General features: G+C 41.2%; 6 protein-coding genes and 3 non-coding genes across 9 annotated transcripts; 7 read left to right on the top strand and 2 right to left on the bottom strand.

Annotated features, from left to right (window-relative positions):
- Positions 1-26: 26 nt before the first annotated feature.
- On the top strand, positions 27-1,588 carry FMAN_11767 (uncharacterized protein; the record flags this gene model as incomplete). Its single annotated transcript, XM_041824473.1, has 5 exons — positions 27-119; positions 175-218; positions 266-653; positions 707-871; positions 932-1,588. 5 exons carry the CDS (start codon positions 27-29, stop codon positions 1,586-1,588), a joined length of 1,347 nt encoding a protein of 448 aa, XP_041689950.1.
- Positions 1,589-2,556: 968 nt separating this feature from the next.
- On the top strand, positions 2,557-3,289 carry FMAN_11766 (uncharacterized protein; the record flags this gene model as incomplete). The annotated part of the gene is made up of 2 exons (XM_041824472.1): positions 2,557-3,024; positions 3,074-3,289. 2 exons carry the CDS (start codon positions 2,557-2,559, stop codon positions 3,287-3,289), a joined length of 684 nt encoding a protein of 227 aa, XP_041689949.1.
- A 534-nt stretch (positions 3,290-3,823) lies between these two features.
- Positions 3,824-5,424, top strand: FMAN_11765 (uncharacterized protein; the record flags this gene model as incomplete). Its single annotated transcript, XM_041824471.1, has 4 exons — positions 3,824-4,199; positions 4,247-4,536; positions 4,582-4,809; positions 4,855-5,424. 4 exons carry the CDS (start codon positions 3,824-3,826, stop codon positions 5,422-5,424), a joined length of 1,464 nt encoding a protein of 487 aa, XP_041689948.1.
- Positions 5,425-6,459: 1,035 nt separating this feature from the next.
- Positions 6,460-6,575, bottom strand: rrna41. The gene has a single exon (XR_005994033.1). It is a non-coding gene; the product is annotated as a ribosomal RNA (ribosomal RNA).
- A 681-nt stretch (positions 6,576-7,256) lies between these two features.
- On the top strand, positions 7,257-7,355 carry tRNA. Its single transcript has 2 exons — positions 7,257-7,293; positions 7,320-7,355. It is a non-coding gene; the product is annotated as a tRNA-Phe (tRNA).
- A 431-nt stretch (positions 7,356-7,786) lies between these two features.
- Positions 7,787-7,893, top strand: tRNA. The gene is made up of 2 exons: positions 7,787-7,824; positions 7,858-7,893. It is a non-coding gene; the product is annotated as a tRNA-Met (tRNA).
- Positions 7,894-8,510: 617 nt separating this feature from the next.
- FMAN_11764 (uncharacterized protein) lies at positions 8,511-9,922 on the top strand (the record flags this gene model as incomplete). The annotated part of the gene is made up of 2 exons (XM_041824470.1): positions 8,511-8,558; positions 8,612-9,922. The coding sequence occupies 2 exons, from the start codon at positions 8,511-8,513 to the stop codon at positions 9,920-9,922; spliced, it is 1,359 nt and encodes a 452-aa protein (XP_041689947.1).
- A 234-nt stretch (positions 9,923-10,156) lies between these two features.
- FMAN_11763 (uncharacterized protein) lies at positions 10,157-11,757 on the bottom strand (the record flags this gene model as incomplete). Its single annotated transcript, XM_041824469.1, has 2 exons — positions 10,157-11,563; positions 11,614-11,757. The coding sequence occupies 2 exons, from the start codon at positions 11,755-11,757 to the stop codon at positions 10,157-10,159; spliced, it is 1,551 nt and encodes a 516-aa protein (XP_041689946.1).
- A 1,211-nt stretch (positions 11,758-12,968) lies between these two features.
- FMAN_11762 (uncharacterized protein) lies at positions 12,969-14,885 on the top strand (the record flags this gene model as incomplete). Its single annotated transcript, XM_041824468.1, has 1 exon — positions 12,969-14,885. One exon carries the CDS (start codon positions 12,969-12,971, stop codon positions 14,883-14,885), a length of 1,917 nt encoding a protein of 638 aa, XP_041689945.1.
- Between the last annotated feature and the right edge of the window lie 6,496 nt (positions 14,886-21,381).

The raw sequence follows: 21,381 nt of genomic DNA, 5'->3' as shown, positions 1-21,381 counted from the left end.
AAAGCGGTCCCATACCAGATCGCACGATGCCTCGCTTCTTCTCAACTCTTCTTGCTGTGCTTGCAGCCGGCACCGTTCAGGCTTCTCTTGACATCGTGTCTGGAGCAACATGGACAGCTGTGAGTCAACTGAAAGCTCAGTGCACGAGTGCTTTGCTGACCGGATTTCACATAGACCAACACTGGTGAGCATGTCCAAGCCCACGGCCATGGTTTGATGTAAGTATCACACCCTATCTTGTCGGGCAGAGATCTGACTCTTCAAGTGAGGTTGATGGAACCTACTACATGATTGGCGAGGACAAGACAGACGGGACATACTTCCAGAACGTCAACTGTTACTCCTCCACCAACCTCGTCGAATGGACATACCGAGGTGCTCTCCTCTCCCGCACCAGCGATGCAGGCGACCTCGGCCCCAACCGTATCGTTGAAAGACCCAAGGTCATTTACAACGACCAGACAAAGAAGTATGTTCTTTACATGCACATCGATAGCCCAGACTATAAGGATGCGCGTGTTGGTATTGCAACTGGTGATAGTGTATGCGGCAAGTATACCTATCATCGAAGCTTCAGACCTCTTGGTAAGCAGAGTCGCGATATGGGACTTTTCAAGGATGATGACGGATCTGCATATCTCATGACTGAAGACGTAAGCCTTTTATTGTGAACTTTGGGAAAGGACAGGAACTGATCAAGTTACAGCGAGAGTATGGAACACGAATCATGGCATTGTCAGACGACTACCTCAACGTCACTGAGATCACATACGAGTGGCAGTACTTTGCTGAGTCCCCAGCTATGTTGAAGCAGAACGGATATTACTTCATCTTTGGCTCTCATCTGACCGGATGGAATGCCAATGATAATGTAAGGGAACCTCCTGACCCTTGGTTATGCTTCAAGGTTACTAACGCAACGCCCCAATAGATCTACAGCTACGCCAAGTCACTGTCTGGTCCATGGTCCAACTGGACCGAGTTTGCACCTATTGGATCAAAGACCTACCAAAGCCAGGTCAGCTACATTCAGCCTCTCGGTAACGGTAATGCCATCTACATTGGCGATCGCTGGGTCTCTACAAACCTCGCCGCTAGCACCTACGTCTGGCTTCCGCTCAAGGTCGATGGCTCCAAGGTTACACTCAGCTGGTACGATTCTTGGTCCCCAAATCTCTCAAAGGGCACTTGGTCCGAGACAAAGATGGCAAAGATCGAGGGTGAGACCGCAACAATGGGCAACGATGCCAGAGTCATCTCATGCAGCGAATGCAGTGGCGGTAAAGCCGTCGGCTACATCGGAGGCGACAAGAAAGGCACTCTTACCTTCAAGAACATCAAGAGCTCGGGTGGTACAGCTACTATCAACGTTAAGTACCGAAATGGCGACACCGGATCACGATATGCGACTGTCAATGTCAACGGCGAATCTCAGAAGCTTGCGTTCTTGTCCACCAGCCATCTTTCTCAGACGGGACTCAGCAGGGGTTTCTTTGATCTGAAAGAGGGGTCGGACAACACGATTACTATCTCCAACGATGATGGATGGGGCCCGGATGTGGATGCGCTGATGCCGCCAGCGGCGTAAAATAAGGCTGCCGAGCTTGGGAAGAAAGACGACGCTGATAGTATAGTTGTGGTGTTATGAATCGGGAGCAATTCTGGCCCCTCCCGAACACACATTGTCAGCCGCAGCCGTCGAGTGCGCTCCTTTGTAGCACATAAGCTAGTCATTGGATTCAATTTGACTCAATCGAAGACCCATTAGTGAAAATCGTGAGGCAAGAGTTTGCGAACATGGCCATTAGCTCATGCGGGGTAGCAGCAAGCAGTAGGCTAGATGCCGGCTTTCATATCCAAAACAGGCCATAATTATGCGATAAGTAATCAGGGAGTGTTGATGTGTGTGTGCCATAGTGGATCTTTTTGCTTGTCTTGGAGCAAGAGTATCAACGACACGACGTCTATGACACTTGAGATCGCAAACTATTGCCCTTGGGTTATCTGCTTTACACGGATCTCGGCAATTCACCCCCACCAACTATCGTCAAAGCATCCGGTATCATGGAATCTCGAAGGATGAATACTTTAACCATGTATAAATAAGCCCTCCTCGTGTCCAGGATCAAGACGGAAAAGCGGCAGAGCACGCCCTCTCCAATTTGTTTCTCCTCAGCCTGTAATAAAATCATTTACTCTGTCTAACATGGACCAAATTGTCAAAGTCGGTGCCGTGCAAGCAGAGCCTGTATGGCTCGACCTGGAAGGAAGCGTTGACAAAACCATCTTCCTGATCGAGAAAGCAGCCGCTGATGGAGTCCAAGTACTTGGGTTTCCCGAAGTTTGGATCCCTGGCTATCCATGGTATGATCGGAATCTGTCAGCCAGAATGGTTTCCTCTACTATGTACGCATGATGATAACAGGGCTATACAGGCAAATGTGGACGTCTCCAGTCATCAACAATGGAGGTTGGATCCACGAGTACATGGCCAATTCTATGCGCCGAGACTAGCCTCAAATGAGGCGAATCCAACAAGCTGTCAAGAAAGCGGGTATGCTCGTCGTTCTCGGGTACAGTGAACGAGATGGGGCAAGCCTGTACATGGGACAGTCATTCATCGATACAAATGGCGAAATTATCCATCATCGACGGAAGATCAAGCCAACTCACGTGGAACGAACAATCTGGGGTGAAGGACAGGCCGAATCACTCAAAGTCGTCGTTGACTCTAAGTTCGGAAAGGTCGGCGCGTTGAACTGCTGGGAGCATTTGCAGCCATTACTTCGATACAACGAATATGCACAGGGTGTACAGATCCATATCGCCAGTTGGCCAGCTGAGTTTGAGATGCCAGACCCTGAGAAGATTGCTTGGCTGTACCACGAGACTGGCGAGGCGAGCTATCGCTCAAGTCAATTCATGGCCATTGAAGGGGCAACTTTTGTCGCTGTGGCCTCACAGGTTCTTACCGAAAAGAACTTGGAAATAAATGGACTTACAGGCAATCCTGTGACCAAAACAGTGAGATGACCCTCCTTGAAGATGGACAGACTGCTGACTGTTGATACAGCCGGGTGGTGGATTCTCGATGATCTTTGGGCCCGATGGCAAGCCACTTGCAGAGCCTATTGGCGACGGTGAAGAGGGCATCATCACAGCTGTGGTCAATCTGAGAGATATTGATAAGCCCAAGGCTTTCATTGATGTCGTTGGACATTATGCGCGGCCCGACCTGCTGAGTCTCAAGGTCAACGACAAGGTTGCAAAACATGTCGTCGTGGATTAGTGGCGAGGAGAGATTAAGAAAGGCTGGTTTCTCTTTAAGCCTTATCCAAAGGTTACATTATAAATGCCCAGGAGATTTTCCTCTCTGTGGAAGTTCGGATCATGCCCGGTTTCGTTTCCACGATAGCGCTCGTAGTCACTCGTCCTCTCAGATATTCAATCGCATAAATTGTCAATTGCCTTTGGATTCAAATACTCCAGAGACTAGCTGTTCTCATGCATTCAGTCAGTCTATTTTCAGCTAATGCTAAACGAAGCCTTGAACTTATTGGATACTCTGAATTGCTGGGTCGAATTGCCTGTTTGGAATCAGTTACGAATGTGGTGATTATTGGCGGCTGACACATCATCTTCTGGACCCCGCTGACTTCCATTACCCATTGAGCCATGAAGTGGCAAGATACCGAAACAAACTGTCAATTCATCCGAGGCCTTGGATTAACAACTTCAAAACTCGAGGTCCTGAGATTCTGTCAGTGTCCAGTAGCAAGCGAAGATGCCGCCCAAACAAAGTTGTTGGACCTGCAAACGTAAGATGACATATCCTATGGTGATCTCCAAGCTGATAGGTGTAGGCCGCAAGATCGGCTGTGATAGGGCAACGCCGAGTTGTAATAACTGCATTCGGACGCAAAGAAAGTGTCTTGGGTATGGCCTTCAACTTCTCTGGCCAGATCGTCACGATGGGCGGCGGAGAAAACGTGACCCTGCTGAGCATCGGCCTCCAACAACACCATCAGGATCGGTTCACTATGGCAAATTCTTCTTGAACATATCTGTGTCAGATATTAATATTGCTTTCACAAAAGGTGGTGGCCATATGCTTGTGGATCTCCTCCCACAACGACCTCGACGCAGTCTCACCCTTCATAGCCCCTTGCTCAATCGTGCAGGCATGCTTCTCGGTTACTGTGTGTGAGGTTCTCCATTTCCCTCGGACACTGGCTAACGAAACCAGATCAAAACGTTATATCCACAATGATCTCTACAACTCAAGCTCAAAATGGCTTTTGTTTGACATTACTACCCATGGCTTTATCAAGCCAAGACAATTCAGCTCTTGCGTTGCTCAATGCAATGATAGCCGTAGCAATGATCCACTACTCAAACTCGATAGCTGATGCAATGTCGTTCAAACTGAAAGCCGTCCGGAACTTGTCAATATCCCTCGCAAGTAGTACGAGGTCAAAATGTGCATCGACCAATCAAGTCCAGCTTGCAGCAGTAATGATGCTTTGTGTTTATGATGTCCGTATGACCAGAAACTGGGCTACCGTAACTAATTCTTCACAGGTCTTTGATAGAGAAGAGCACAATTGGCACATTCATTTGAACGGAGCGAAGGAGATAATAAGGCGACAGTGCACAGATACCCCCGGCTCAAGCTCGGATTTCCTGCTTACCTGGTGGCTATATCATGATGTATTGGCTGCTTTCAACCATCCATCATGGCGACTAAACGAAAGCCCTAGCTCCGCCTCAATGACCCCTCTTTGCGCTTTCAGTGGTGATAAGTCTCTCGTAAGTGCCCCCGTTCTTACTTCCACTCTTCTGACTCTGGCCCAGATCGTGGGGTCTTTGGGCTGTTCTGTGGAGGTCCTTGAGACCATTGATGAGATCAATATGATGCGACTACACTCGGCACATGATGATCTGAGCACCTCGACGCTGCAAAGGTGTGGTTTGGCAATGAGGCTTTACAACCTCCGACAGTTACTTACTCCCATTGAGAGTTCCGATGGTTTGAGAGCACATCGCATTTTGACTATCGCTGAGTTGTATCGTCTAGCGACACTGCTCTATCTCCAACGCGTGCATCCCATCGCGGAGGACGATTTCACGCGGCCGGTTTACGTGCAGCAAGCCCTGGGAGTCTTGAAAAGCCTAGACGTTGCAACCAGTCCATGGCCAGTATTTATCATCGCGTGTGAAGTCAATGAGCAAGACCGCGTCAGCATTCTGCATACACTTGACAGAATGGACAGTGTGAGGAGCATTGGCAACATCAAAGTTCTACGAGATGTTATCGAGGGTGTCTGGAAACACCAGGATCTCCTGAGTATTGGAAAAGCTGGCCAGCGTGTCAACTGGTTGCAGTTTGTTGAGTGCGATGTTCCGGTCCCGTGGTTTATCTAGGTCACGTCTGGCTCTCGTTATGTCACATAGAGATGTTGGACAAGAGGCTCCGACGGTGCTTCGCGCTACGACGTGTCCATCATGATGTCCTGGCTTATGAACTCCTAGGGCAGACTACCCATGACGCCACTGGCGGCCCTTTTAGCTTTGCGGGATATGTATTTGATCTTCAGGTAGGTAGCTGGAAATGATTGGCATGAAGGGGGATCACAATGAGACAAAGGACTTGAGAGTTTGTCAAATGAGCGCGCTGGGGGCTGTGAATCCTCTGGTATCATGAGCATCATCAAGACTACCTCTAACGGCACTAGAAGCAATGGGAACACCAAATGGTGACGCTCGGAAAGTATTCTAAAAAGAAGTGCGTTATTAATTACACAGTGACAGGGGGCATCCGTGTTCAGTCACGCGTGCCAGATGCGGAAGAGGACTTGGCATGATATAACGCGACGCGATGTGACACGTCGAGGTGCTCGCGTACTAAGTGACATTGCGTGTCCTCTAACAATAACGGGGCCTTCAAATCGCTGTCGAATTGACCAGCCACAAAATGGTACTTTTCATAAGGCGGCTTATCAGTGCGATAACACTCTGGACCATGAGGGGATAGCCCCTGTATTTGCGACCATGCGCTCGCTACGGCAGCACTCAAGAGCCATCAACGCAAAAGGTACATTTCCTTCTCCTGTCAACACAACGTCTTGCAAGGTCGCTAGAGCTGACAGAGCCAGCACCTAGAGCCCAACAGACAGGCAATTGAACGGCTTCAAGTATCGACCTCTTTCGCAGGCACCATCTCCCGGAGCTGCAATTTACGCTAGTTCTCTTTTTATCACTGAATCATCGCACTGTATTTACTTACTGTATGTCTGGGTTGCTATCTGCCCGGCAACTATTGGCTGCTTCTTGTAGCTTATTGAGCTATAAGATCAACACGACAGGCAGACGGCCAACGATCAGTTTGCTCAGCACGGTCACAACCGCGCAATTGGCGACAGCCAAAAAGTGATGCAGCTCACAGACAGAGCCAGCAAAAACATACAACAGCGGGGATTCGCTGGTCGTCACCGACCCAACTACTGATCCGCCCCTTACAGGCTTGACTATGGGAGAGCGGACGGGATCCCGTATTTTCCTGCAGGTATGGTCGTATGTGCAAGACAAAGCCTATCTCTTGACCTATATTGACGGCTTCACAGTTGTCCCATCACCCACTGTCTTTTCTCCTTACTCACAACATCTGGTGGTATTTTTTCTCTGAGTTATTCTTCTGTCTTTACTGCCCCTTACAGAAGATCAGGTAACTTCTTATCAATTGAAATCACAGTGAGTCAATTCAATTCGCTAGAGTGGTTAAAATCCTACTCCAGTGGATTGCTGACCATGGTTAGCATCCACTGAATTCACCTCAATCGCATCAACATCAAAACATGTTTATTTCCACGATACCACCTGTCCAAAATCAGGCAATGGTAAATAATCAATATGCCAGCACTATGCCCAGTTTAATACAGAGACGACTTCATGGCCCCAGGGAAGATATGCCAATTGACTTTTTCGGCATACATCAAAGCCTACCCTTGAGCTTGGACTCAAACAATTTCGCCATGTCAAGTGGCGGCAAGACAGGCCAACATCAATCGCACCCGCCAACAACCCAACAAGTTCTGGTTGGCTATACTGCTCAATTGTCATTGGAACTCCCCTAGTTGTAGATTGAGGAAGTGATTCAACAAACTCGACCGAATCAGTGCATAATCCCAAGCTCAAGAGTCCGTGGTTCGTGGCGGGGAGTCGTCTATGGTGTCCGTCAATTTGCGGCAATACAACAAGCGGGTTTAGCTCAGTTGGGAGAGCGTCAGACTGAAGTTCAACTTCAATCACCATCATTCGATATCTGAAGGTCGTGTGTTCGATCCACACAAACCGCATGTTCTCTTTTTGCACTCCTCGCTAGTTGCCGGTGGGTCTGGCCTGCTTGACTAGAGAGTGTCTAGCGTTGAAGAACCAGATGAATGGGTAACATCAGGAACTTCGTGTTCAAGGTGCTTGTCAAGTAGACTCCAGAGCAATGACGAGTTTACAGGAGGGATTGAGTCTTAATTTTTAGCGTTGAGAAAGTACTCGTTGATTGAGTTGCAGGCTGGTCTTTACGTGAGCAGACTGGATGACGCAGGGTCTTTACGCCTGGTCTACTGGGGCAATACCCTGGATTGAGGCGCGTCTTGGAATAACAGTCCCATGGTATCCCTACTACCTATCAATGCTGTCCATTATTGATCAGCTTCGACTTCTTGTACGGCAATTCTTTCGCTCTCCGCCAACGAATTGAGTGGGCATCTCAACCCACTCAAAAAGCACTGTCGGTGTGGCTCAGTTGGTTAGAGCGTTGGTCTCATAGCACGAAGCGTGATTTGGTCCCAGATCAGAATAATCCAAAGGTCGAGAGTTCGAGCCTCTCCACCGACAAGACACAGTCTTTTTGGCCGAATTTCTCTTTTTGTTCTTCTGCGTTGACAACTGGCTCAAAGACAGCCAACTCAAGTTCACATTTTGCCTGTGGAACTGCCGAAATGACCCAGCCACAGGTACTGACCAGCACGATCTATACCAATGTCACAGCGGACCCCAACTTGCAGGGATCAATATGACGAAGTATTAATTGAATGTGATTCGAAGCTCCAGTCATAAGTCGATCGTTCTTCTTACTCGGTTATGTCGGCACTCTGTAAGGCTGTTCTCAGTATGTCAGCATGAGCCATGACGCATCATGTAAGCACGGCTCATGAACGCCGCATACTCGCTTGTCCGAATACAGTATCTCATTCGAGATCAATCTCAGCCTTATGATAATTAGATCCTTTGCGAAGTATTCAGAATAGAGAATCATGGAAGTGAAGGCTTAAACGAGTAACCCATTCGAGCATGTTCAACATCACCACATTGTTGTGCAGGAAGAGGCCGCCGGGATGAACGGCATTTAAGAAGTCATGATGCTGGAGAACAGTCTTGCTTTCCATCGACAAGAAACGATCTCACATCATCTACCAACTTTCACGTTTAATACTACCGTCATCTTACTCAGGATGCTCTCTTTCTCTTGCATCATAACATGGGGCACGCTCCTTGCAGCGGTATTCCTCCTCGACATAGCCTCTAATATTAACCTACGCTGACAGGTAACCAGGTCACCAACGCTCATGAGACCGAAGCATATCCTCGAAACGTCACCATTTCCAACACGACCACGTCCATGTTTCAGCTCAGCAACGACACTGAGTTCTCGTTCATCCTCAGCGAATATCTCTCCCTAGCCAACGAAGGTGGTAGCGCTACGGGGGAAGTCCTCCGAGCAGCTGCTGTGATCGAGCCAAACAATCCCGAGAGTTGGTATCACGAATTCAAGTTTCTAGCAGACAAGATCCGTGAACAGGCTGTTGCTGCTGAGAAGAAGAAGGACTGGGTCTCTGCTCGCTCAGCCTACTTCCGTTCCTCATCTTACTACAGGGGTGCCGACTTCTTCTTACACGGCAATCAATCTGATCCTCGTATTGACATTCTCTGGCAGAAGCAGAACGCAAGCTTCACAAAGGCTGTCAATCTTCTTCCCAAGCCTCCGACCTTCGTTGAGCTGAAGGCAACCAAGTTTACTATTCCGGCCTACTTTTACCCCGGAGATGCTCAATTCCCTGCTGGGAAACACCTTGGCTATGGCAGGAAGATTCCTACAGTCATAGTTGGAACTGGATATGATGGGTCTCAAGAGGCTCTCTACCATAGCAACTGTCGTGAGATCATACAGCGCGGCTGGAACTGCATTACTTATGAAGGACCAGGACAAGCGACAGTGCGCCGAAAGCAAAATCTTGGCTTCATGCCCGAGTGGTGGGAGGCCGTCACCCCCGTTGTCGACTATGTTCGCAGTCGTCACGATGTTGACCCTGATAGAGTCGCTCTCATTGGCATGTCTTTTGGTGGGCTTCTTGCACCATTAGCAGCGACACATGAGCACAGATTGACAGCTGTTCTTGCTATTGACGGCATGCTCAACCTTCAGCGCTCTATCCTTGAGCAGTTCCCTCCAGCTTTGACCAAGCTTTTCCTTTCAGGTAACAGCACTGCTTTTGATGGTGAGATCTACAGTCTTCTCAAGAACCCCAAACTCCCAACTGCTCTGAGCTGGCCGATCAACCAAGGAATGTGGGCGTGGAATACCAAGAGTCCTTTCAAGTGGCTGACCATGGTGGGAGAGTTCAACCTTGACAAGCAAAGCCTGGCCAAAATCAAGTGTCCCGTGTTTGTCGCCTCGGGCCAGGATGACATGACTGCTCCGGAACAGCCAGAGGAGATGGCGAGGGCTTTTGGAAAACAGGCGCACTACTTTTTGTTCAAAACGGAGCTGGGATCTGGGGTTCATTGTGCAATTGGAGCGGAGAATCAACTTGCTCAGGAGACATTGGGCTGGCTTGAGGGCGTCTTCGACAAAGCCTCCAAGTGAACATCATAAGGGGAACTTGTGGTCCATCCGACGACGTCACAGTCTTGGGTTTCTAAGATGATTGTCGTGAAAGAAGTACACACACTTTGGCTCATATTGTTTTAGGCTATTGATAATTTAGTCATCTCAGTGTCTTCGGAGCAGTATTGTTCCCATCTATTTAGAGTTATTATATCTAAAATTAGAACCCGGATCCAACATTTTATTTATACTATGTATCGTTTTAGCTCCACCTCAATCACTCTCTGCTTCACTCTGTGACGATTCCATCTCAGCCTTCAGCCTCTGATAAAACTTGCTTCGTTGTCGAATAGTATTCCCGTATCGAATGAAGATGAACGGGATAGCACACATGAAGACGCTCACAACCCCAAGAAGCGTTGAAGCCCATCCAACACCGAGTTTGGTGTACATGGGCGCCGCAGCGATACATAGTCCTGCACCAGCAAGATTCCGTAGGCACGTCCCCGCCGCCATGGCCGATGCTGAGTACACTCCGTAGCAATCGCCAAGGTAAGTAGTTAGAGCGATACTGATAAGAAGCTGAGCAGCTCCGAACGGAATTCCTGCTATCATGGGTGACACCCACGAGATACTGGACCGTGCTGTCCAGCCAGCCCAGAAGAGTGAGATTGCCAGAAGAGGTCCGCCCATGCATGCCAGAGGCAATCTGCTGTACTCATTCTTTTGTGCCCAGGTTCGACCGGCCTTTTTGCAGCGTCTGTAGTAGGCATCCCATAGAAAGAATATCACCAGGCCAAGACAGATTCCTCCCGCAATGGGCAAGTACATGAAGCTGGTTTTCTTGTTTGACATCCCGTAGGTGCCCTTGAAGACGATGGGATATGTCTGAAAGAACATATAGTACACGCTGTAAGCTAGCGCGATGTATGTAGCCGTTGCAGCGACGATCAGCTCGGTGAAAAGCATGTGCAGTGGTCGAATGAGCACGACACTCATAAGGTTGCGCCAACCCTTCGCTTCAAGTTCAATCGCGCCATACGTCTCAACGTTGCCCTGACCAGTCTTTGCGGCAGATCGCCGGATCTTTTTCGCACGCCGGGCAAGGATGGTAGGTCCGAAAGTCTCTGGTAAGAATGCCAACGGAATGACGGTCACACCTGCAAATATGAGACTGAACCAGTAAGCCCAGCGCCAAGAGATCGGGGCCAAGTAGGCAGCTATTGTTGGAGCGATCAATGGCGCGCAGATACTCGCTGTGTAGTAGTATGTGAGCGCTCTGCCTCTCTGAGTTAGGTCGCTGTGTATGTCTGCGATGATGCCGCCGCCAAGTGTGCTAGGCGAGCTGCCGACAATGCCCGACATGAGCCGGAAGACCAACATTGACGGCCAGTTCGGCGCTAGAGCGCAAGCAAGAGTGAATATGATGTAGACGATGAAGGCCGCTTGGAGAACGTATTTACGGCCTTGGAGCTCTGAAAGAGGCCCGAAGAGGAGAGGTCCGAAGACGTATCCTACGAGGAAAAGTGATATTGGAAGTGCCAACTGTGGGTTTCCTCGTGTATCGTCGATACCGAACTCAGCGGCCATCGGTGACATGGCATTGGCTGGGAGGGACGATGAGAGCGTGCTGTTGAACAATGTCAACGTGAGAGTAAAGACTACAAATCTCTTCTTGGCCTAACAATTGTCAGTACTTGGAGGCCATTGTTGTTACGGGAACCGCATACCTTGGACCAGTTGTTGGGGTTCTCTGGATCATTGCTGTCGAATGTGACGATGACCCTTGTTGTTTGTTGCGACTCGAATGACGCCTTCTTCTCAAGCATCAACGATCCTGGTTCGGGATCCGATATCGCCTTTGAGACCTCCATAACGATATGAAATGATTGCCGTCTTGTGTATAAGATTGTGGCGTCTGACGAATCGGGATTACAAATGCAATTATTATCACTACAGATAGTATATTGGAGGATTTGGGAATGTCACACGAACAGGAACAAGGTGTGCATTGCTCGAAAAGGTAGGATATTCTCCGACTTAAACAATCCTTCTCTTGGCTGGAAGCCCGTTCAGCATTTCCGCTTGGGGACGCTGCAAGCGGCAAGCCATTGTGGGACCATGCATTTCGCCATCAATATTTGTTTGTTGGTTGACCTCGGGTCTACTCAATCAATTCGGCCCAATAGCAATGCTGTTCGTATTAGAGACGTTCGGCATTGCCTTAGTTCCACCTCTTTCTTGTACTGTAGCTGACAATTGCCCGACTATCACAATGCTTGCAAGAGGCGTAAACATGGTTATAGTCCGGACACAGAAGGGTTCATCTAGAGATTGCGCTCAAGAGCGCCAATGTGTACTTCCATGGGATCCATTCCTCATGTTCGTGTACTTGAAGGATCTTGTCTGGCCGATTCTTCGCCTGGCTACAATGTCGGGAGCTGCATCTCATCAAGTGAACGAAGCTTAGAGACAGCAGATGTAATTGGCCGTGTATGTCGCGAATGACCAAGTCACTCTCTATATCTTGACCATGACAAACGTGAAATTGATTCGAGGTCGATGAGTCTGTGATGTAATCATGCGGCGATGCACCCTTCAGCCTTGCGAATCATTGTAAGATTTCACACGGCAGACAAGAGAATTGTGTCGGCAGTGTACAATATGCATAAGTCGACGGGTCTTTTCCCAATTGGGCCTAGAATGACAATCAACTTTGCATGTAGTCCCCGCTCGTCAGAAATGTCCCAATGGGGCTGTTCTATACGAGCTTTCGTCATCGCCAACCTCTCAGGCTCTTCAGTTTGTTTGGTAGTAAGGAAGCGTCCAACACGCTGACCTGGCTCGTTCATTTCCGCCAATTCCGATCACTGTTGATTACGCTTGTGCAGAGCAATGTCTGGCCGTGTTGTACGACGGCGAAACGTCAAGACTCGCAACCGCAATGGTTGCGTCACGTGCCGAGCTCGGCGGCTGAAGTGTGACGAGACAAAGCCAGAATGCAATAACGTAGGTCTATGCCAATGACTCGTATGCCATCTCCATAGGGCTGAGTTACTGATTCGTGGTATCCACAGTGCACAACATGCCATGCGGTGGTTATGCAAACCAGATCATCTTCAAAGATCAGAACAAGCTGTTCGCTCATGACTCTCCCCGCAGGACACGGTCAGGCCAAGCGATAGCCGAGTCTTCAGACAGGCCAGGTAGTGTTGAAGATGCAACACAAGGTGAAGAAGAACAGAGCCCGGCACCTGGGTACTATTCTTCGTATGCAACTCCAGCACCAGAGTTGGAGAATGATACCATTGCGGCTCAAACCCCCTCTTACGATGCTGGCCAGGCAAATAATAGGTCCGACGTAACTGCCGCACTTTCTTCTTCTGATACACCCGCGGCTTGGGACTCTGGATTAATACCTGATACCGATGTTGACGCGCCGGCACTGGCTGGAAGTATCCGTGGCGGCTTACCATACATCGTGTCACCAGTTGCTACATCGGACCAAAGTCACCAAACTTCTTTCCCATTCTTCGGGCCATTGAGCGTCTCATCTCCGCAGCTGGCTTCAAGAACACAGGTTCCGACGCCGAGAAGTAGTCAATTCTTCAATGGACTTCACACTGCTCCGATCATCCCTCAAGGACTTCTTGAGAGCATGAAGTTTCCCGAGGATATGCTCTACTATCACCACCTTAGGGATACATCGCCATATGGTGTCCTCACATTGCTGTATCTAAACGATATCATGGATGCCGGGTTTCTCAGTGCATCATTTTACCATGCTGCTTTAGCCTTGTCAGCTCTCAAAGTCTCCAAGTCCAACATGGGACAGCAGCTACGGAGTCAAGCAGCGATACACGCACTAGAACACTTTGTCATAGCTCTTGGAGACGTTGGGAACATCCCGATAGAGGATATGAATCCAGACATGCCGACACCGGGAAACGAACACGGCCCTGGGAGACGAGAGAAGATTGTGTCTTGGCTTAGTACAGTTTTGTTACTGGCACACTTTGAACTAAGAAGAGCACAGATGAGGCTATGGTGCGTACATGGTCGCGCAGCGGTCGAGTTCCTGTCGACTCATTTGAGCCTTGTGAGAGAAACAACTATCGGAGAATCCTTGGTCTCTGCTTTCTCAAGGATAGCAGCTCTATTGGAGATCTACGAGGGAACACATTCGATCCAGGAACAGGTTGTATCATCTGAGGCGTCACGGTCTCTCGTCCAATATCTTGCTGGTTCGACACTGCCATATGATAGGCTGCTCTACATCATGCCCAGGGTGAATGATTTGGAAGAGAAATGGAGGTCCAATCTTCGACCAGGCGCGGAGTGGGATCAGCGTGTTGACGAACTTAGACTTGAGCTCGAACAATGGCGAGCTAGCCTATTGCCGGAAGACATCCCTGACTTCGACGGCGAGGGGCCAGAGGCAGACATCAATATGAAGCCCCTAACGCTTCTTTCCGCCCCGGAACCGGTCAGGCCGGCTACAAGCTTTACGCATTACCTCGTATCTACACTTCGACTTGACCTGATGTACTCCCCAGAATCAGGCCCCAGACTCTCCCCCTCTGAACGATCAGCCATATTGCGCAAGATCTGTCGCCTTGCAGCCGGCCTTCCGTATGACCTCTCCGTTATTGTCAATAACTACGGATATGGAATGCTCCCTGCGATGCTCAACGCCTACCATATGTCCGATGCTGTTATAGCAAACTGGATCAAAGGATGGGTTGCGTCCAGGCCTGACACAAGAGAAGGAATTTGGGACATAGAGCGCGTCCAGAGATTGATAGCGTATCTAGATAAGGAGTATAATAGTGAGGGATCAAGATCTGGATGGGCTGTAATCAAGACTCGGATGGTAGACGCGGAAGAGAACCGAGATGACGCGCAGCAAAATACGAGAGAAGAGCAATCTCGAAGTTTTTGCGTAGAGATATCCTGCAAGGGAAAACGTGGTTGGAGCATTGACTTTGTCGAGATAGAATAGCTTAATAATGCGGTGGTGACAAAAAGCCAATACATTGACGTCCCAAAAACAGAGAGGAAGAAAAATAATAAGCTCACATCGCGTGATCCATTGCGGTGTGAAAAAAATCATTCGCTACTGTCAGAAAAAAGCGTCATTGCGATTATCGGATTACCAATGCGAGAATGACAAGTTTAATTGCTGAAAACTTTGTAGGGCGTAATGGACGACAAGCTCGTATGACTCAGAACAGTCACTACACAATGAAGGGCGCAATTGTCAAGTTGACATTCTAAGCAAAGATGACAAATGACCGAAAGATATTGACAATAGCGCATGTCACAGGGAGCAGCCACTAAATTAACACCGGGCCGGTGTCCAATCATATGCAGCGAAAATTACGTAGCTCGTTTGTCCAAGCCCGAAAGGGAACTGTTGAACGAGGACATGTCATGTCAAGCAGGAATTTTACAGGGAGATCATTCGAGAGAATTCTATAGAGTCATATGTTAGGTAAGAGATCATGTCAAACAGGATATAAGAGCATGCGATTTCCTGGCAGAATATGTCTTTCATTCTACTCATCATCAAGCAACTCATTGAAGCATCTTCAACTCTAATATCAACCCTTCAAACAAGACCAACAAGTTCAATCACAACACCTATACACTATCTCCACACTATAAACTATATCTTGCATACTGCACCCAACTCTATAAAACTACCACTATATACAACTACACCATTCCTCAAAAAGCACTTTACATTCCGAACACAATGGAATCCACCAAGATCAACGCTCGACGAGTCTGGTCCTCAATTGTCCGACATGCCAAAGAGCACCATGAGTCGGTCAACGCGGCTGTAGTTGCATACTACCCCCAGCCATCACCTGCCTACACGCCTGGCAGCAAGTCGGCAACATCCTCTACCCTGTCATCCCCACGATATTCGTTTGAGAAGCCTCAGTAGACGCTTCAAGGGGAGTTGGTATAATACACGAAGTGGATGATTAATGTGTTGGCTGGGATAAACTATGGGCTAAGAGTTATTGCTTATTGCTGGTTTATTTTAAAGGACCTCAGAGGAGTACATATATGAGTTAAATGATTAATAATAATTAGAGATTGAATACTAAAGATATAGTTATGTGTCCTGAACCATTCCACGCACTGTGATCTAACATTATCGATTAGCTATATACCAGAGTCAACTTTCCGCGTCTTGTGCAGGCTTCTACAGTCTGTCTCGGACAAGTTATATAATTACATTTTTGATAGACGTTGTGTATAGCGACAGTGATTACTGAACAACGCCGTCTTTTTGCGGAGTTGCGGAGTTTCTGCTACGATAGCCTCAACACAAGAACCGAGATATCCGTCAACATCACTTAAATACAAGAGTTAGGACCACATATCTGCGATGAAAAGCCACATTGGTAGGAACCTGAAGAACCAAGTGGCTGCCAGTATTAGGATACTTTTTACATCTCTTCAGCACGTGTGAGGGTCCTTCAACATCACCTCCGGTCTACCGATACGTATGTTTAATCGAGAAACATGACTACCGATCAATCCCACGAAGCCGAAAAGTTCTTCCCACGAGCAGGACTCACACAAGATGGATGGTCTACGGAAGACGAAGCGACAGCGACATGCTACTGTGGTGCGGTTCAGCTTGTCTTGGTGAAGCCCCTATGAGAAACCGGAAACCCCAAGAAAGTCACTAATGGCCACCAGCCTTTAAACAAGCCTGGCTTCGTTTTCTCCTTCATCTGTCACTGCAGCGATTGTCGCAAGATCACGGCTTCGATGTTCACCACTGGTATCGTTATTCTCGACACACACCTAACGCATGTCCGTGGTGAAGAGAACCTTAAACAATTCAGCCAGTCAGATACAATTGAGAGAGATGGAAGCACAATGACCAATTTCTTCTGCATAACGTGCGGATCGCTTATGTACCGAAGGTCTTCGGCTTATGAAGGAGTTAGTGTCCTGAGAGGGGGCACAGTTGATGATTTTAAGCTTGTGGAAACGGTGCTGAAGCCAGGCGATGAGCAATTCTGTAAACATAAAGTGGCCTGGTTAAGTAATATAAAAGATTTAAAACAAAGCCAAGGACAAATTAAGATATAAAATTAAAAATCTTTAATTTAAATTATTACTTTTTTATTAATATTATATTAAGGGCTTAGGTTTTATTTAAGCCTTTATAAAGTTATATAACTTTTAAGTTTAATTTTAATTTTAATTATAATTAAAAGTAAATAAATCTTTTTTAAAAATAATAATATTTATATTAATATAAAAAGCTAAACTTAAAAGTAATATATAATAAATAACCCTAATTTAAATTATTACTTCTTTATTAATATTACTTTATCTATTTTTAAATATAAGGTTAATTAGTTATATGCCTAGGTATATATATTTAATTAGTAGATATTAATCTAACTTTTACTAACTAATTTATATAAAAGTTAATTTAATTCCTTTAATTCTAACTTTAATAAAACCTTTAGTCTAACCCTACTATTATTTTGCCTTTATCCTTATATTAGAAGCAGTACCCCCTTTACTATAATAACCCTTTTAGCTATATTAAAAAGCCACTCTTTATATATATTTAAGTTATCTATAAAGGCAGTAAGAAAGGCTACCTAATCTAACTAAAGGGGATAACCTTCCTTTAGGTCTCTCTTTAGGTCTTTTAGATTTAATAGCTTATAATAAATTTAATTTAAATTAATTATATTAAAATAGGGCTAATAAATTATATAATTAATTAACTTAATTAATATATAATTAAAAATTACTATTTTAATTAAGTTAAATTAATATCTTAATAAGAAGTTCTTTTTAATAGTAGCTATTATTATATAAATCTCTTTTAGGTTATCTTTATTAATTATACTTAAGGCAGGCCTAATAGCTATATTAAGGTTATAGCTAGTTATAAAGTAATTATAATTATATAGCTATAGGCTATTTTATATAGTAGGTATTATATTAATGCTATAATAAATATTACTAACTATAATTAATAGAGAAAGTTAGGTTAGGAAATGCACTTTATAATAGACTTAGCCTAGTATATAAAAAGGTTAATTTAAAATCTTTTAGGTATAATAAAGAAAAAAGGCTAATATAGCTATTAAGAGGCAATATTAATACTGCTTAATTAAGGCAGTAATTATACTATTAAGGCAGATAAACCTTATATAATTTTAACCTTTAAGATATAGGCCTACTATAGAGGCCTTATTATTTAAACCTTTATATATAAAGTTAATAGCTTAATAGCCTTATAAGGCTAATAGTAAGGAAAAAAAAAAGAATATAATAAATAAACTTTATTAAAATTATTATTAATATTACTATTTATTGCCTTAATATTAATTATTATTTTATAAAAGAAATATACTTAATTAAATAAATTTTATTTAATTAATTATAACTATTCTTTTATTTATTAAAGGCTTTAACTTTTAAATATAAACTTTTTTTTTATATATAGAGTTTTTTATTTTATATTATAATAATTAGGTTTTTAAATAAATAAATAAATTAATTTATATTAAGTTTATATTTATAAAATATATAAGGCATTATATTAAATATATTATAAATATTATATCTCTTAATAGTTAATAATATAAATAAGGCTTATTAAGGTAAAGAAGTATTATTAATAATTAATATATTAAATTCTATTTAATACTAAATAAATATATATATATTATAGTAGCTTATAGTAAAGTAAGTTAAACTTATAGTAAGTTTATAAGTTTATTATAAGTTAATAAATTAGCTTATAGTTAACTTTATATAATATAATATAAGTTAATATTTATTTTATTTTTAATAATATATTAAAATTAAAGGCTACTTATAATTATTATATATAAGCTATTTTAATTAAAAGTATTAATTTCTTTATTATACCTTATAGTTATTATATATCTTAAAAACTAAAATATTAGGCTCTATTTAGCTATAAATATTATTCTTAATATACTTATTATAGTTAAAAGTATAATAATAAAGGCATTACTAATTTAAAAGGTTTATTAAAGTAATTTTATTTACTTAAAGGTTTTACTAATCTATATAGTAAATTATTTTATAATTAAAAAATATTATTTTAAATATAAAGAAAAGATTACTAAAAATAAGTTATTATAATTATAGTAATAAGTTAATAAGTATTTAAGTTATTTAATATATCTTTATTACTAAAAAAGGTAATTAAATAAATATAATTTTAAGATATTTTATTAAAATATTAAAACTTTAAATAAATTAAAGTTAATTAAGAATATAAAGTTATTTACTGTAATAAAGGCTTAGCTAATTAGGGCTATAAATATTATTAATTAAAAAAAGGTCTTTTCTTTTAATTTAATTAATAAAAGTTCTTTAAAGTTATTAGGTATTAATAAAATACTTTAGTAGTTTTTATATATTTTTACTTTTTAAGTAGTTTTTCTATTTAATTAAATATTCCTTTTTACTATTCTTTATTTATATTTTTTTAATTATTTTTACTTTATAGACTTTTAGTTTATTAATCTCTTTTAGTTTATTACTAATTTTAATATAAATTATACTAATTACTAACTTTAATAGTATAATATAAAAGATCTTATAGAATCTAACCTTTATTAATAAGTCTAGTTTATAGTTATTTTTTAAGATCTTTTTAATAATCTTATAGAGTTTAATATATTTAAAATTAAGTTTATAATTTAATTATTTTATAATAATATTTTTAATAAATAAATATATTATATCTCTTTCCTTAAAGATTAATCCTTTTAATCTTTTAGAATTATAATACCTTTATATTTATTTATTAATAAATTCTAATTCTATTTAAAGTTTATTATATATATTTTTTAAATTTTTACTTTTAATTATAGCTATTAAGTTAATAATTTTAATTTAATATATATTATAATATACTATTAAAATATAGTTAAAATTAATATTAAATAGTATAAGCCTTATACTTTTATTATAAGTAGTATTATAGGCTAGTTAGGTATATAATAGTTTTTTAATTTAATTATTTTATTTATAGTTAATATAATACTATAGGTATTACTTTATTATTTAATTTATTTAATTTATTTAGCTATTTACTTAAAGGTTAAATACTATTATAAATTTATAATTAATTTCTATATAGGCTATTAATATCTTTTAAAACTTACTAATAAAGATAATACCTCTATTTATTAAGATTTCTTTAGGTATTTCTATTTTTTATATTACCTTATTATAGAAGATATAGGCTAAGACTTTTATACTTATTATCTCTTTATAAGGTATATAAATTAAAAACTTTATAAGTCTTTTAATAATAACTAAAATACTATTATAAAAGATTTTTATTAAAGGTTTTTTTTAATAATAGTAATTTAATAATAAAGTTTATTATAATTAAGCTTTATAGTATTTTTATAACTTTAAGTAGTTATAATTCTCTATATAGTTTATATTTATATATTTTTATTTATATATAAATATAATATTATTTAATTACCTTTTTAACTATCTTTTATAGTACTTTATATCCTTATTATAAAAGTTATTTAAATATTTTTATTACTTTTTAGTATTTATATATTAGGTATATATAGAATTTTTATATAAACTTTTTTAATTTTTTTTAGGATTTTTTTAATTATTTTTATTTATATTTATTTTAGTATTTTTATTTATTAAATAAATATATATTCTCTTTTTTTATTTCTTTTTAATATTTACTTATTTACTTTTATAATATTAATATTATAATTTAATTTCTAATTAATTATATTTACTTTTTTATTTTCTATTTCTTTATACTAAATAATAATAAAGTTAAATTTATATAGATATTTTATATAATATAGTTATTTTTAATTATTTTATTAATTAATTTAGTTTTTTAATATAAAATATAAAGTATTTATTTTTAATTTAATTCTTTTTTAAAAATTAAATATTTTTAAAATAAATTTATTAAAAATAATTTCTTTAAGTTACTTAAAAGCTACTTAAGTTTTATTATTTTATTTAAATATTTTTTTTTTTTTATAAATTTTATTTATAAATTAATAAATCCTAAAAATACTTATATCTCTTTAATATTATTAAATACTTTTTATTTTATTATTATTAAGATTTTCTTTTATTTTATTTTAGTCTCTTTAAATATAATAATATATTTTAAAAAGTTTACTTTTTTAATATAAAAGAAACTTTTTTTTAATTTAATTAATAACTTAATATTCTATAGTGCTTTTAAGACCTTATAGATATATTCTTTATATTCTTTTTTATTATTTAAAAAGATTAAAATATTATTTAAGTAATATATTATAAAGATATTAAGATATTATTAAAGTATATTATTAATTATCTATTAAAATATTATAAATATATTAAGAAGACTAAAAGGCATAATTATATATTTATAGAGTCTTAATTTTACTTTAAATGCCATTTTCTATTTATTTCCTTCTTTA

Source organism: Fusarium mangiferae (assembly GCF_900044065.1).
Source record: "Fusarium mangiferae strain MRC7560 genome assembly, contig: FMAN_scaffold018, whole genome shotgun sequence".
In the NCBI taxonomy this organism is placed as follows: domain Eukaryota; kingdom Fungi; phylum Ascomycota; class Sordariomycetes; order Hypocreales; family Nectriaceae; genus Fusarium; species Fusarium mangiferae.
Note: the sequence above shows the minus strand (reverse complement) of the source record. Positions and strands in the feature narration are given on the sequence as shown.